Source organism: Calonectris borealis, chromosome 28 (assembly GCF_964195595.1).
Source record: "Calonectris borealis chromosome 28, bCalBor7.hap1.2, whole genome shotgun sequence".
In the NCBI taxonomy this organism is placed as follows: Eukaryota; Metazoa; Chordata; class Aves; order Procellariiformes; family Procellariidae; genus Calonectris; species Calonectris borealis.
Window position 1 is genome coordinate 3,565,592 of NC_134339.1, and position 15,797 is coordinate 3,581,388.

Here is a 15,797-nt window from a genome sequence, read left to right on the forward strand (position 1 = left end):
CCCCAGCCCCTCGGGGGTTATCAGGCGGCTCCAGCTGGGCTGGTGCCGGGGACTTGAGGCGCAGCATCCCCCCGGCCTCACGGAAAGTACCGCCCGGGCCGAGATCCCGGGGCCAGGCGCTTTCCCCGCTCCCCGGGGTACCCCCGACCGGGGGCTCTGGGGCCGGCGGCGGCTGTGGGGCACGGCCCCGTGCAGCCGGCCAGGTCCCCGGCGTGCAGGGCTGCCGGTTTGTCTTGGCACGGGCCCCGCTGTTGTTCGCGGGAGCTATTGTCCCTGCCTGGCTCCCCGGTGCCGAGGAAGCGTCGCTCGGTTCCCTTCCCACGCAGCCCCCGCGCAGGCGGCCCCGGCTCACCCCGGCGGCCTGGGGACCCCCCCGCTCCAGCGGAAACCCGCTGGCTCCCCCGTACCCCGGCCCACGATGCGCCCCGAAGGGCCGCACGGCCGGGGGGTGCAGCCCCCCGTGCCTGGCCGTGTCTCCCGCCGCGCTCGCTCCCGCCACGGCAGGCGCGCCCCCCGGCCGGGAAGGGACGGGAACTCCTGCGAACGTACTCTCCCCTCCGCACCGCAGCGAGCCCCCACGCTCCCGGGCCGGCACCTCCGCCCGCCCCCCGCGGCTGCCCCGACCTCCAGCCCGTGCCCCCGGCACACGCAGCCACGTCCCCCCGCCGGCGGCGTCCCCGTGCAGCACGGAGCTGTGCTGGGACCGTGGCCTCCCTCCCGCTGCCGCTTTGGTGCCAAATCCGGCCGTGCCCCCCCCGCCCCCCCCGTGTGTGCGGCCGCGGGCCCGGCCCGGCCCCGCGCGCCGCCACCGGGCGCTGCGGCCGCTTGTCCCCCGCCACCCGCCGTCCGCCCCTCCCCGCCGCGCCTTCCCATTGGCTGCCCTCCCGTCTGGTGGGCGTGGCCGCGGCGGGACCGGCCCGAACCGGCTCTCCCCGCAGGGGACAGGAGGGAGGAGAAGGGCGCTCTGTTAGCCCTTCTCTCTGATTGGTCGCGCCGGATTGGGTGGGCGGGCAAGCTTGTCGGAGCGCCGCGCGATTGGCCGTCGGGAGGCCCGAGGGGGCGCGGCCTCCGTGACCCGCCGCGGCGCTTATAGCGGGCGGCGCGGCGCGGCGCGGAGCGCGGGCGGAGATGGCGGCGGGCACGGCGGGGCCACGCGGCCTCCTGGCGCTGCTCCTCCTCGGCGGGCTGGCCGCCGGCGTCGCGGGGACAAGTACGGGTCGGCGGGGACGGGCTCGGCCTGGGCCGGGGGGCTCGGGGCGGGCCGGGCGGCTGCAAGCCGGGGGGCCCTGAGGAGAGGCGGCCGGGGGGCCCTGAGGAGAGGCGGCCGGTGGGGGGGGGGGGGGGGCGGCTCAGGTCGGGGGGGTGCCCGGAGGCGAGCCCGGCTCCGCGGGGCGGCTCTCGGTCGGGGAGCTGGGGCCGAGCAGGCGGCGAGGCGGGCGCCCTGCGGCGAGGCACGTCGCACGGCGGGCGGGGCCGGGCGGGGGCGGGAGTTCCCGGGGCGGGGGGGGGGCCCTAAACGTGCGCTGGGGCAGGGGGAACGGGGCCGGGCTCGGTGTCCGCGCTGCCCGGCGGCGCCGAGGGGCCGGCGGACCACTCGCCGCAGCCCGGGGACCGCCCCGATCGGGGCGGTCCCCGGGCTGCGGCGAGTGGTCCGCCGGCCCCTCGGCGCTGACTTGTTTTCCCCGTAAAAAAAAAAAAAAAAAGAGAAATTTTATTCCTCGCAGCCTCTTCTCCGGTTTCTGGGGCTTCTGAGGAGTAAGAGATCGCTAGGCTTTAAAACCTTAAAGATATTCACATGATGCTTTAAGTGGGTAATCCCCTAATGAGGAAAGAGCGCCTGGGCTCTGGCCATCCCCGATGGGTGCTTGGAAGCTGGATGCGGTGCTGGGAATGGCCTGTTGTTGGGTTCTTGGAAGCACAACCCCAAACGAGCCGGGATTTGCCGTGTGTTGTTGCTCTGACATTCCATTTTCTCACTTCTTGAGCTAGCATCAAAGGAGCCTGGCTGATCGGTGTGTTCAGAGCCAGAGGGGAGCAGGCTGCCTGGGCAGACACCGCGGTTTTTTGCCCGGAGGACTCTGCAGTCTCTGATTCAGACCTGGTGCAGGAGGTGCTGATGATGGAGGCTTTGTTTTATTAGGAGTGGTAGGCTGCTCTTCCTGGCTCTTTAGCATATCAGGTACAAAAAAGATTTGTGATATCAGACTGACTTCAGTGTAGTAGAGCCAACCCCGAAGACCGATGCAAAAGAGTGGGAGAATTCTGAAAAATCCAGGGGTGGCTCCGATATTTCTTTGCAGCGGAGTTGCATTTGAATACTGCAGAACAGGAGGGTAGGGGAGCGCCTTCTCCTAGACTTTACAAACGTGAGTTTCTAACCTGAGTTAATGTTAGTTACTGTAATGTGAGTAACTAACCTGAAACTGCCCACGTCGGCTGCTTCCCGCTCCCTCCACCGCACTGAGCAATCCCTTCTCCAAGGGATTGACACGAATGAGATGTGGAGAAGGCTGTTTCTATCCTTGGTCTGCAAAGCCTCGGAGGGAAGAGCCGCTCCGCAGGCCCGTGGGTTGTGTAACGTGCGTGTCCTGCCCCGGCTGTGGGGCTCTTGGGCTTGGTCTGCAACGATGCTGATTCTTCAAGTAGAGTGGGGGGCTGGAAAGTGAGGGGTTGTACCTCCCGACAGTGATTACATTTGGCTTTGTGGAGCAGACTCCATGAGAGACGGTCCTTTTAATCTGCAGTGTCTCGACTTTCGGTAGCTCACCACGCAGAACGAGGGGCTGAAGCGGAGGTAGGTGGGTGCTTGGACTCTGTGCCCTCGGGAGGAGGTATCCTGACGGAAAACACTTGCCTTTGACCTGGTTGTGTTAGTGACTGCCTCATTATGCGAAACTTAAGGGCAGAGTAGATTTTATAGCTATTAGTGGAAATGGCAAAAAGTGTCGGAGCCTCATCTATCGCCTTCCACTGCCAAGAAACAAAGGTCATGCTCGGGAGGAGAGTGTGCCCTGTGGGACGGTGCGGGCTCCTGCCAGGCTCAGCTGCCCCGAGCGCCGTCCCCGGGCTCGCAGGCACTGTTCACAGCACGAGGACTCCTCCCTCTGCTTGGGGGGGAGAGGTTGTTTTTAGTTTGAAGATGACTCAGGAGAACGTTATCTGGTCTTGTCTGCCTTCACCACTGTCCAGCTTGATCAGATACCACGCTGCACCCAGGAGAGGTGTCCAGCTCAGTTCTGTGAAGAACGTCTTGGTTTTGTGAGCTGGTTTTGACTTGCAGCCCATCACCATTTGGAAAACGTTTGAGTAGCTCTGATCAATTCCAGCGGGATTGCTGGCTGTGCTCGTGTGCCCCTGGAATCGGCAGGTGCCTTCCCCAGCCTTGAGTGCCCAGGATTTTGCTTGCCCTGGTTTCTGCTTTGGGTTGGGAGGAGAGGGGATATTAATCCCATGTGAATGCAAACGGTACTTGCTGTTGTTACTGCTTGCTGAAGCTTTTTAGCCTGTCTGAACCACGTGAAGTGCCCTCTAACTCAGAGCAAATAACCTTGCAACAGCTTATTTTGTCAGCATACAATAATCACCTTGTATCTGTAAAAAAAACCTTGATCTTTACTAGCTCCCATTTTAAATCGGGCTGTAGTTAAAATGGGACAGGCTTTTACAAGTGCTGTAGTCAGTTCTGTGACTTTTCAAAATTAGGTGTTTGGGAGTGTTTAATCACAGGCCTGTGGTGTAAAAAAAAAAAAATAAATTGGCACACAGGTCAGTTCTAGAAGTGAAACTCAGTGTATGAGAAAGTTACTTACAGCTGATACCTCCATACGTCTTTTGGGACCCTCATCACCTACCACTTTTTTAAAACCAGTTCAAGAAGATCATTCTGGTGTCTCTGGTACAATTCTGTCATCCAGAGTCATTTGGAAACCTTGAAACCTCTGCAAAAGTGTTGTTGAACAGTGCATTTCTGAACGTAACCAGCAGTGCTGTGGTCGGTGTGTGAAATAGCAACGGAGTCTTTTAGCCCTCGAGTTACTCTCCGACCTCTGTTTTAGGGGACCTCAGTTTTCAGTATCAGCCTTCTCCTAAAAGTGTCTTGGTCTCAGATGAGGATCAGATCCCTCCTTCCTCGTCCAGGCACGTTTATTCTTCCAGACTTTTAAAGCTTTAGTATGTAAAATTAATTTTTCCTTTGAGAAATGTGGAGTTGATTTGTTTAGGACTCTGAAACGTATCTTACAGACTTGTATTTTTCTTGAGTTTGAGCAAACTTGGTTTTGTAATTCTGATTTGTTTCTATGCTTACAAAAAATGGTCGTAGGATTTCTTATCAAAATGTCTTCAGACATTCAAAAAACAAACAAAAAAATTGCTCCCAAACCCCCCTCCTTTGTGTCTGTAGGTCATGGTACATATATGGAGGGTTGTATATAATCATGAACTTGAAGTGCTCGATAACTGAGTAAATTAATTTCCTGGAAGTCTTGATGTGCGGGGTGCCCCGTAAGCCGCTGTTGGCATCTCTGAAATGCAGTCAGGGCGCAGGAAGGAGGTGTCGCAAGCTTAACTAGTCCTTAAATCTGACCGAGGTCGAGTCACGTAAGTAACCTTGACCCGCGGATGATGTCTTTTCCTGAAGCGGTGTTGCCTCCCTTCCTGCCCCCTCCAGGAGCAGCCGCCCTGGGGCCCTGCCCTTCTCCCGGCTGCCCTGTAGTCACCCGGGCAGTGGCCGTGCTGTGCCTGGCTAGTAGCCTAAAGGTGTTTGGCAGCCCGGCTTTCCGCAGTCCAGCGGCTCACGGACCTACCTTTGGACTGTCTGTTTTGGAAAGCTGAACCCCCTGGCCTCTCACTGCAAGAGCAGAAGAATACCGTAGTTCTGGCCTGCAGCTGCTTCTCGTGCTTTTAATCTGTTTATTACTAATTTAGCTCTGCAAAGTTATCTTTGAAAAGTCCGATTTCGCTGTTTGACGACAACAAACGTTACACGTTTCCTCACCTGGCTTGTGACATCTTGCAGACTGCAAGACATTTCCCCCCCAAAAAAAAAAAAGCTGTTGTCTTAACGTTGCGTTTAAAAGTATCTGCCGGGCATCTTAGGGAGCAGAGTGATGAGAGGAGCCTGCGAGAGCGGGGCAGGGAGCAGCCCTTGCTCTGCGGCGAGGGCTGGCCGACGAGGCCAGCGAAGGGTGCGGGACGTGTAGCAGCGGTCCGCAGCCACCTAGCAAAGGTGCTGCCCCTCCTCCGCAGCGGGACACGCCAACGGGGTCCTGCTGCCGGCCGTCCATCGCAACCTGCGGTGGGGGCTTCGGCAGACGCGTGGAGCACCTTGCCAGAGCACAGGGGATGCTAAAATTGCGGGGTGGGGGGGGACCGTGGAGGCTGGATAAGCCCTTACAACAAAACTCTGTTGCCGTCTTCATCCTCAAGTGAAGGTGCTGGGAGAGCGGGCGAGCGCTGGGAAGTGTTGCAGGCTCTTGGTCTGCCCCAGTCATGCTGTAAAGCTGTCCCTCGGAGAAGGCGGACGATGCCATGGCTGCTGTGGGTTTCTTGTTCGGATAGTGGCAAATACCGTGTGCTGGTTTATGTGTTCTGGATTTGCAGCGGAGTCGCAGGAAGTATTGTGAGCTGGAGATGGAACAATTTGAAATAACAGCCCTGTCCGAGCCGGGCAGAGTTCAGAGAGCGTGGAGGGGGGAGAGGGAAGAGTACACTGATCTGAAGATTGTATGTGGCCTCTTCTCGATGGCTGAATTTTTTTTTTTTTTTTGCTTGTAGAGGGTGAATTCTTGCTTTGCACTAACACTTTGCACTAATACCTCTTCAACTCATAGCTGGTTTTATAAAGTCACCGCTGTCTCAAAAGAGACTGACTCAGGACAGCGTCGAGTTGTACTGCGAGGCGATTGGCAATCCTATCCCTGAGATCCAGTGGTGGTTTGAGGGAAACGAGCCAAATGAGACCTATGCTCAGCTCTGGGATGGCGCACGGCAGGACCGTGTCAAAATCAACGCCACCTACAACCTGCACTCTACCAGTACCATCTACATCGCAAACCTCACGAGCGACGACTCGGGCATGTATGAGTGCCGGGCTAGCAACGACCCTGACCGCAACCACTTGTCGAAGATTCCCAAAGTCAAGTGGATCCGTTCCCAGGCGAACGTTTTTGTCATCGAACGTGAGTGGCCACACTGAGGCCTTGGCACTTGCTCGGACACCGATGTCTTGAGTCTGCTGCCATGCTCACCCCTGCACCCGTGTCCTGTGGCTCCCGAAAGCTCCCCTCACCCTCCCACCCCGGCTGTAGAACCGAGAGACTCCCACCCTCTGTCATCTCCCTCACCACCTGTGACTTGACCCGAAATGGCCCTGCTCAAAAAGGGTTGTGACTTCCCAACCAAAATGCCCTTCGGCAATCCCGCGCCTTTTCCGGAGCCAAAGACCTGGAACCTACCGCTTATTCCCGAGTGCCTCCGAGTCCCGGTGCTGCCTTGCAGAATTGAGAGTCTTGATTCTGCGGTAGACTCTGCCCTAACCACCGCTGACAAACCGGCCCTTCCCTACAGCTCGTACTGCTCCTCTCAACAGTCCTGCTTTACGCTTGCTTTCTTGCTAGTGATGCAAGCTGTGGGGAACAAAACCTGCTTTAAGTTTCCTGAGATGCAACCGTTTTTGAAGTGGCCGTGTCTGTGTGCGACACTGAATGTGATGTAGTTGCTTGTCCTGTGGAAGGGAGCAGATTCCCTCTACTTACAGAGCTGGCAGTCGAACTCTGGAGCTAACGAGCGGCTGCTTTGAGTAAAACCTGGGCCAGCGTGAGGGAATTTAACATCCTGCTAAGATCTTACCAGGAATCTGAAGTTAGCAAAGCAGCCTAGCAGTCTTTTCAGCCTAAATGTGCTAGGGAGTACAGAACTCCAGCAGAACCTTCTTCCAGTGGAATTTGGGTAGGAGAAAAAGCAAAATGCCTGTCAGCCCTGTGCAAAAATTGTTCCTTCCAAGAGATTGAGATTGGGAGAAAGGGTAGGAACCGCAGTACCACCAGGGCTGTGTAATGGTGCTGCTAACGGCAGCTCTTTTCTTGGGCTGCCTCCTACAAGCAGAAATGCCTGAGTCATCTTATGTTGCATAATTTACTGCTGCTTGGCACAGGGAGGCCCAGGACCTTTTGGAGTCATGGTTCTGTGTGTTCTCCCTGGAGTAAATCTAACGATAATCCTTTTTGGGCTGCATCAGATGATGCACGTATTGCTTGCATACGGTCTTGTTTGCTACCCCTCACAACAGAGGGTCTTGAGCGCCATCAATTATCTTACCTGGAGGTATCTAAATCTGCTCAGATTCTGGAAGGTGTTGACCCCAGCGGGTGCTATAGTGGCTCATAAAAGCAGAACGCCGTGCTCTGCCCTTCACGGTATGACCTTTTCCATCGCTTATTGAGCACTTAGCTCTGCTGGAGCTGCACCCGTTGTAGGGCCAGCAGGGACTCAAAACTACCCAGAGCTCACGGCAGCGATCCTGCTCGTGGTGGGAGCAGCATCGGTTATCGCTGGGTGCTGGCAGGTCCTAGTCGCCTGGTTTTCGAGTCTCTCCTATGCTGGTATCGTCAGTTCTGGTAGGAAACTGTTTGCCCAGGTAAGTGAAAGCTATGATAGAGACAAGGAGCTGCGGGTTTTGCATTAAAGGTTCTTGGGCAGGTATGTGACCTCTGGAATATCACATGTTAACTTCCATCGAATTATTTGCGAATGCAGGTCCGGACATCAAAGCTCATGTAACTGGCGTTTCTGGCAAGCTGATCCTCACCTGTAACATGACTGCGCCTTACCCTGCCATCGAGGGTCACGAGTGGATGCATGGGGACAAGATACTTCAAACGGACACGGAGTCAAGTGCTTTCACCAGTTACACGTGAGTGTCAGGGGCGAGGTCAGATAAGGATCTGAGCACAGGGGACAGATTTTTTTACCAGAGGCAGTGAATGTTTCCGATCAGCTGAACCCAAAGCTAAGCGCTTGCAGTCTTGCTGGAAATGTAGGCTTCTAAACTTCAGAACATAAGACGAGCTAAAGAAAGTTTTGGTAAGGCCCAACGTTTTCTCTTTTAGGGGGAGGAGGGGGCAAAAAGGAGGAGGAAGGGAAAGTTATATGTCGCAAAGATCCTCTTAGTAAGAGAAGTTCTGCTGCTTCATCTTTTCGTGCAGGCGCTGAGCTGGGCTCTGTTGGTTTGTCAGGTGCGGCGTGCGGCACGGCTGGGGCTGCCGCCTGGCCTGTCTGCGCTGTCCGTCTGCGCGGACGTCGGTGTGCTAGCGCTGGTTTCGCAGGGCTTTGAGGGACCCCCTGTTCTGGGCAGGACATCAGCTCCCCGCTCCCCAGAGACCATGTGCGGAACGGGAGACTCCAGTGTTACGTTTTCTCGGCCTTTGGGTTTTATATACCTTTCCAAAGTCCAACCGTTCTTACAGAACAAGCTGGGAAACTGCCTGCAAGTTACGGTCAATGCTCAGAAACCGTTTGCGGGGTGTAGCTGAGCAAAAGCGGGAATACGAGCCTTATTGTAACAGCGCAGTGAGCTTTCCTTTTTGATTACAGTCAGGCCGGGCTGGCATTGACCCAGCAGCTGTAGAGGCATCATGTCCTTTTGTATGGCAGTGCCGACGTGCCTGTCTCCCCATAGCAACAGGGAGCTGAACAAGGATTAAAGTATTTATAACCCAGCCTCCCTCGCGTGACCTCAATTCCTTAGCTGAGTGGTTTTTGGAAGTGGGAAGCGCCGTGCACAGCACAACTAACAAACAGCCTGTTGTCCCCAGTGCAGCCACAGGACTGAAACTTTGCCTACCCCTTCCCTCGAGTGGGTATTACTAAGCTGCAGAATGAGATGTTTGTTGCAGTGCAGCGTGATCCACTAAATCTCATGGCAGCGGCTTTGCAAAAAGGAAAATGGGAGAGTTCTCCCTACGCTTGGATCAATCCAGAGTAACCCAGCCTGGGTGTTTCTTTGCCACTGCTTTGCCCTGTGTTTCAGTGGGCTTTCCTGCATGGGAAGAACAGCCTTCCTCAATCTGTGGTGCTAAGCTCCTTGCCTGTCTCCGTTAGAGGTGAACGGCAGGGCTGATGTCTTACATGAGGTGTGCGGCTGTGTCCTGGGTTGTGCTAACTAGAGGACTCTCCTGTTGCACTTCAGATTCTGTTGGCTTTGCTCGGTAGGGTGTGGTGGTTTTTTTTTTTTTTTAACGAGCCTGGGGTCTGTCTGGAAGAGGGAAGAGCACGGAGTTGGCCACTTCTGAAGTGTACGTATGGCACTGCACCTGGTGATGGTGTAACGTTGTCCTGGTGCTCCTGGTTTTCTTCATCTGTACTAGCTAACAGTCTAGGTCTTAATTTTTTTTCCCTTTGTAGAGGCCGTGATGGCAAGAGTGCTTTGGGTTAGGGAGTGAGAGCTGCTGGTTTCAGGATCAGGAGGTCTCGGTGATCACGGACTTGACAGACCCGTGTCAGACTTGATGTACGTGAAATCCCCTTCTGCCATCCTCAGTGTGGGGGGAGAGAAGGGCGGAGAGTTGGGTTGCTGTAGGTACGTGGTGCAGCGTGAATACTGGCACTGGAATGGGCGAAATTGCCTATGGAGGAGGTTGCTGATGCTTATAGATCTCTGTTTCCGTGGGTCTGGAGTTCGGTATCTGTGGATAAGTCAGTGGTGCTGAATGCTTATCTGACATCCTGGTTTTTGATAGAATCGAGGGGAAGATGGAAGAGCACTCTGGCGTCTACGAATGTGTCTACAAAACAAGCCCGGTGATAAAAGGACAAGTGAATATTTCAGGTAACTTCATATGTTGGCTTCTGGGTCTGAGGAGGGGAGTGGGGAAGCTGTGATCCTCTGAACACTTAATTTGGTATCTCCTCAGCTTCTTGAAAATTTGTTTCTAGCCCTTACTAATAAGGCTGCAGGACTCTACCTGCGTGCTGCCCGACTTGCTTTGAGAGGCGGCTCCGTTTTATCAGGCAGCTAAAGTGTCTGGAGGGTCAGCTCTTAGACCTCGTGTTAAATCAGTCTTCTGCTGTGGGCATGTTCCCACAAGAATAGCGGGAGAGGGTTAATACCTGGTGGACAAATCTGTTTGAGCCTTTCTCGAAGCAGCTTGACATGCTTTCCCCTCTGAAAATGCCAAACAATGGGCAAGCGAGGGGAAGAGACCCACTAACGCATTTCTTAAAGTGAAGTCAAGCTTTTTGGGTAACTTTGATTCTGGCTAGGTGGACTGCAGGGGAGTACAGATCTTCTACGTGTTTTCTATAATGAGGTGTCTGATTTTCTTTTTCTCTTGCCGTAGTTCCACCCCAAGTGGTGGCATACAAGAAGTCTGAGCATGGGAATGAGGGGGACACAGGCGTGCTGACCTGCAAGAATCCCGCTTTCCCCCCTGTCAGCTCTTGGGTCTGGTACAAAAATGGTCAAGAGGTAAGTGCTGTGGTTTGATGCTCTTTCTCCCCTTCTGCCTACCTTCCTTGCCAGCAAAGAGGTGGAGGACCTCGTCCCATCAGAATTAGCTATTTCTGAGTAGCCTCCTCAGGCTGGAGGATTTCTGTAGTGGTAGGACCGTGCACGGTAAGTGAGCAGCTCCCCTCATGTCAGCACTGCCCTGAGAGCTGTCTCTCTTTCTCCCTCCCTCCAGCCCATCATCAACGGTTCTGGTCGATACATTATCAAGTCCAGTGGCAACAAGACGGAGTTACGCATTCTTAAACTGAATATTGAGGAGGATACAGGTGACTACCACTGCAATGCCACCAACTCTTACGGCGTCGGTGGCGCTACGGTAAACCTGCGGGTCCGCAGCCGCCTGGCAGCACTCTGGCCCTTCCTGGGTATTGTGGCAGAAGTCCTCGTTCTTGTCACCATCATCTTCATCTATGAGAAGAGGAGGAAGCCAGATGAGGTTCTTGATGGTAAGAGGTGCCTGGGGTTAAATCTTTCTGGGGAGACCAAGTAACTTGTGGGGTGCAGGCAAAATGTTCTCATAGAGAACGTGGAGTTCCCTTCGTCAGATGTGCATTAGAGGGCTGCTTCTCAGGGCACTTCTTGTAAAACCATGGTGGTCTTTACCAGGCTACTTTAGCCATGAAGTTGTAAGTAATTGCACCGTTTCTGACGGTCCTTCAGCAAGCTGCGCTTTAGATCTGGAGCGAGAGAAGATTCAGTGCAGGTCAGCCTGACCCTTTGTCTCACCAGTTCCTCTGCACTTTGCTCAAGCGCTTCACGTGAGTGTCTGCAGGACTTGGTTTGCCTTGGCAGCTAACGTTCTGAAGAAGGTGATTCCTGCATAAGTAGCAGAGCTTTTCTGGTGCTGCAAAATCGGGGGACCGTGTCAGTGGCTCCCTAAGATCAGGCTTAGCTTAATTCAGGTTCAGTTCATGGATCTGTTTTGGGTCCTCAGATCCTCACATCCTGACTCTGGGAGACTTCCTCAAAGCCTAGTGCTATCTTTAATCTGTTCTGGAAATATCGGCTCCTCCCTTTCCTTATCGGTAAGGATCTGCATTGTGTTAGCCCAGCCGCCCCTCCCTTATCTGATCCAGTTAACAATGAAGTGTAAATGCTTGGTATCCTTCCTGCCTGCTGGGTCAGGCCCCCAGCCCTCTGCTAGGGAACAGCGTGTGTCGGGTGGGCTGAGTGCTGTGAGGCGCAGCAGAGGGACCAAAACCGAATATCCCTGCCCTGACTACAGGGCTTGGGGCGTTCCACTCAGGGCAGTTTTACAAGCAGGTGTTTTGCCCTCTGACACTCTTGGCTGGAAGGCAGATGTCGTCTTAAGGATGGTGTAGCTGCATCTTCCAGCAAAAAAAAAGCACTATAGCCTGTGTGTGTTGAGTGATCTGGCTTCGGATGACATCAGGCTGGACCAGATCATGTCGAGTGCTGCCCTGTCAGAGCTGTAGCAGATGCTTTGACAAAGACAGGACGTGTATACTGAAGCGTCCTGACGCTCCCTGGCCAGAGCTCTTCCGCTCATGTTCCCAAGTGCTTGTGGATGAGGATACAACATCATACCTGTTTGACAAACATCCGCAGCTTTACACTTTCCTGGCGTAAAGTGGTTATCTCTTCCCAAAAGTCTTTGGAGCTTTGCCTCTCCTGAGAGGAGGTAACAGGAAGGCATTGCTGAGCCAGACAAATGCTGTTCCTCACGGTTCGTGGTTGTGAACTGGCTGCTCCCTGTTGCCTGGGATGGGGAGAGTCTGGTTTGTGTATGGTGTGGTGGCCTTGCTGGCGTTATCTTTCCACTCTTGCCTTCTCTGCTGCTGGGTGGTAAGTAGAAGACAGTTCCAGCCGTGTTTCTGCGTCCGTCCTATCACCAGCTGTGTGCAGTCTTGGTGCCCAAGGCAGTCCCAATGCTTAGAGCGTGGGCTTGGTGCCATTTGAGGGGAGCCTGGACCGTGGAGGAGAGGATGGGGAGCCTTCTGTTGGAAGGTGGCAGATTGCAAGGAGCTGGTGAAAGGCCCCAGGGCTTGATGTCTGTTGGCAGAGATGTTTTCTTAGCTGCACTTCTCAGTATAGCAAGAACTTGGCGCGCGGCGTGTTTCTTCTGATTTCACACAATGTATGGGGAGGAAGAAGGGCGTACTGCTGCTCGTTCCCAAAACATCCCGTTGGGGTTCCCCTTCACTTGCTGTTGAAGTCTGTGCTCGGATCTGGGAGCCATCTGAAGGAGTGGTGCTGCAGGGGCGAGCGCAGCAGGTAGATCAGTGGCAGCTCTGCTGTCTCGCTGGGTGAATCTGTGGCTCTTTTTTCCCAGTTTTAAATGCTGGTGGTGGGACAACTGGCCGGTGTGCTGAGCATAGACAGGGGGCAAATGTTAAACATGTTACCAGTCAGCGATGCTGCTTCAGAGACTGCCCGGATGCTTCCCTCTGTAATTCTACTTCTGTGGCCTCCTGGGGTAGTCTCAGGTGTGCCTCAGGGTTATTGAGGTGCCAGACCTGACCTCTGCTGATTGGCGAGGGGGTGGTGGGGACGTGGTTATCCTGTGAGCCAAGCCTACCCCGTGCCAACAGAAGCAACTGTGTAACAGGAGCTTATGTCTAAGTTTGTGCCTTGCCTAAGCTTAGACAAGAAGCAGCTTAAAACTCACGCAGGGGGTGGTAATGTTCTGGTAAGAAGTAGCCCCCTGCCCTGCCAGGCCCTGGCGGAACAGGAGCCCTGTGGGCGAGATGACCTTTTGGATTCAGTCAGTAGGATCCAGTGTATCCAGTAACCCGTCTGGAATGCAATCCCCAGAGTTTTAAGAGGTGCCAGAGATTACTTCTCACATGCTCTTCCCTGACGCTGTTCTTTCTTTTTCTATGCTGTCCTGAATGCGAAGATGATGATGGAGGTTCTGCACCACTGTAAGTACCTTGGTTTTTCCTATTTAGCCGAATTTGTACCGGCAGATCACATCCCTCTAGGGAATCTGCTCTGAATATAAAAGCTAGCTGGTGTGGGAATAACACACGAGCTTGCTGGGCAGGAGACTTCCCCCCATGGTTCATTAACGTGACCTGTGTATAAACCACGTGTAACCGGGGATGGCACCAGTGTCTCAAAAACTGACACTGCTCTGGTAACTAATCTCATCTTGCCTTATCTTGACCATCTATTTGGACCTGAATTACATTAGTGGGTAGGACGGGGCTTTGTGCTTTTTCTTTCCTCACTGCCCCTTTTCTCCTCTCCAGGAAAAGCAATGCCACAAACCACAAGGACAAGAATGTCCGCCAGAGGAATGCTAACTAAGAGCAGGGGCCAGGTGAGTGCTCTTCCCGAGGGCAGAGTTGCAGCTGAGAACAGCCTGCTGTGCCAGGCTCTTCACCTCCTCGCCGCGAAGGGCTCCTACAGCAGCCCGAGGTGCCTGTCTCTAGCTGGAGCTCCTCATCCGCTGCTCAGAGGTCTGGCCCAGCTGCAGTATCTGCATCTGCAGAGGGTCCCTGGAAGAAGCAGAAGCACCCATGCAGGCAGAGGCTCTTCTGGCTCGACGTCGTACTGCAGGATCTGGGGAGGTGGGGGGGGGGAGACGTGTTGCTGTGAAGTTTAGGCACAGACCATTAGGAGCCTGGTAGGAACCTGGCAAAGCTGCTGGGACTCGTGTGGGGAACAGCAGCCTGTCTGTCCGGACAGACACAGGGAGAGGGAGAAGAAAGTGGGGCTCTAAAGCATGGGAAAGTCAGGAATGCCTGATAACTCCCGCCCTGGAATCCAGCAGGGGATGAGTCCTAGCCCACAGCTTTACTGAAGGGCAGCGCCTTTGTCCTGTACTTTGTCCATCAACCCCCTCTAGCACAGTGCAGCCTTACTGGTACAACTGGGTTATCTAACTGGCTTTTCTTTCTCTCCTGCCAGGTGACGTGTAGATGAAGAACTCGTCTGGACAATTTTGTTTTCTTCTAATTTTTTGGTAAAATAGCATCATGAAATATTCTAGTGCATCCTTGCGATTCAGTTACTTCACTTTCTAAAGAAACTTAAGTTGTAGAATCTAAAATACACTTTTTTTTTAAAAAAAAAAAAAGAGTTGTGGGAGGGTTTTTCTACCTGTAAATGTAAATTCCTTGTTTCTGGTAGTCTAGGTCACTGGCTGTCTCTGTCCTAGGTTTCTTCATGCTGGTACAGAGGGGGTGGGTTGGGAGTACAACTTATTTCTTCCTTACCTCTGGGAAGAACAGGGTGTGTTGGGTAGGGCCATTCTGAAATGCCCTCCTTGCCCCACCTCAGCGTTTGAGGCCGCTCGAGGAGCTGTGGATAACAGACCTGAACACGCAGTGAAACGCGCGCGGTTCTTGTGTGCTGCTCCACTGGACGTGGCTGGCACAGCCCCCGTGCCCAGCAGGTCTGTGGTCCTGCCCTGTTTGCCTGGGTCAGGGAGAAACCGCTTTGGTGACCGGCTGGCGATGAACCCCATCTGACCGAAGGGTTTAGGAAGGTAGTTCTGTGTCTTTCCCAGTGCATCACCTGGAGCAAGGCTGCACCCTTCCCTAGCGTGGAAGCGGCATGTGCCCTTGCAAGCCGCTCGGCCAGGGCCACCACATCTGGTGGTGCGACTCCTGGGGAGGAGCGAGCGAAGGGCTCGTTCCTCGGCATGTGCCACACCAGCCGGCCCGGCACGCAGTGCCATACCGCGTCGGGCAGGTTCCCAGTCAGCTCCTCCGGAGCTGCTTTAGCTACGCTCTTGAACAGACAACCAGGAGACAGCGTTAGAGCTGGACACTGGACAAACATGATTGCTGTTAACTTATTTCGTGGGTTGTTGGTATCTCTTCTCACGTTGCTACAGTGGGGGATAGGGGCAGAACAGGGGCCGCGGTGCTGGGGGGGCGGGGGGGACAGTTTAACAGCGTGTGTTCTTGTGCTTGAGCCATCGTGATGTTTGCGTGACATAGGAGCCTGAGAGCAGACAAATGCTCAGTGGAGTCTAATACCTTTATTGCTGGGTAGCATTGATCTGTTAACACACTTCACAAATAAAGATGATTCCTCTCTCTTTTTTTTTTTTTTTTTGTTTTTCCATCTTTCTTTGGACTCTGGTCTCTCTTCCCTGCTGGCAGGCAACCCCCCAGGCTTGCCTGACCTGCTGACTCATTTCTGGTTCCTGTGGCTGTAGAACACGACGCCGTGTCTCGCAGTTCGGTGCCAGCTCTGACTGCTCTTTAATCGCCAAGTATTTGCAGCTCGAGAGGTGTTCAAGCCTTTGCGAAGGGAGAATGAGCGGTGCTCCCTGCTCTGCAGAGCCTGGAGGAGCGCTGGTCACCGGGGCACG

At 54.5% G+C, this 15,797-nt stretch overlaps 1 protein-coding gene across 2 annotated transcripts; it reads left to right on the plus strand.

Moving 5' to 3' along the window:
- The first annotated feature begins 1,065 nt into the window (after positions 1 to 1,065).
- On the plus strand, positions 1,066 to 15,522 carry BSG (basigin (Ok blood group)). 2 transcript variants are annotated; one of them, XM_075175173.1, is made up of 9 exons: positions 1,111 to 1,210; positions 5,832 to 6,179; positions 7,756 to 7,912; positions 9,738 to 9,826; positions 10,338 to 10,465; positions 10,680 to 10,953; positions 13,368 to 13,392; positions 13,723 to 13,793; positions 14,384 to 15,522. In XM_075175173.1, the coding sequence occupies exons 1-8, from the start codon at positions 1,129 to 1,131 to the stop codon at positions 13,778 to 13,780; spliced, it is 1,161 nt and encodes a 386-aa protein (XP_075031274.1). In that variant the 5' UTR covers positions 1,111 to 1,128; the 3' UTR covers positions 13,781 to 13,793; positions 14,384 to 15,522. The 2 variants fall into 2 exon arrangements, with proteins under 2 accessions (XP_075031273.1, XP_075031274.1); XM_075175172.1 differs by lacking the exon at positions 5,832 to 6,179 and having other exon boundaries at positions 1,066 to 1,210.
- The last annotated feature ends 275 nt before the right edge of the window (positions 15,523 to 15,797 follow it).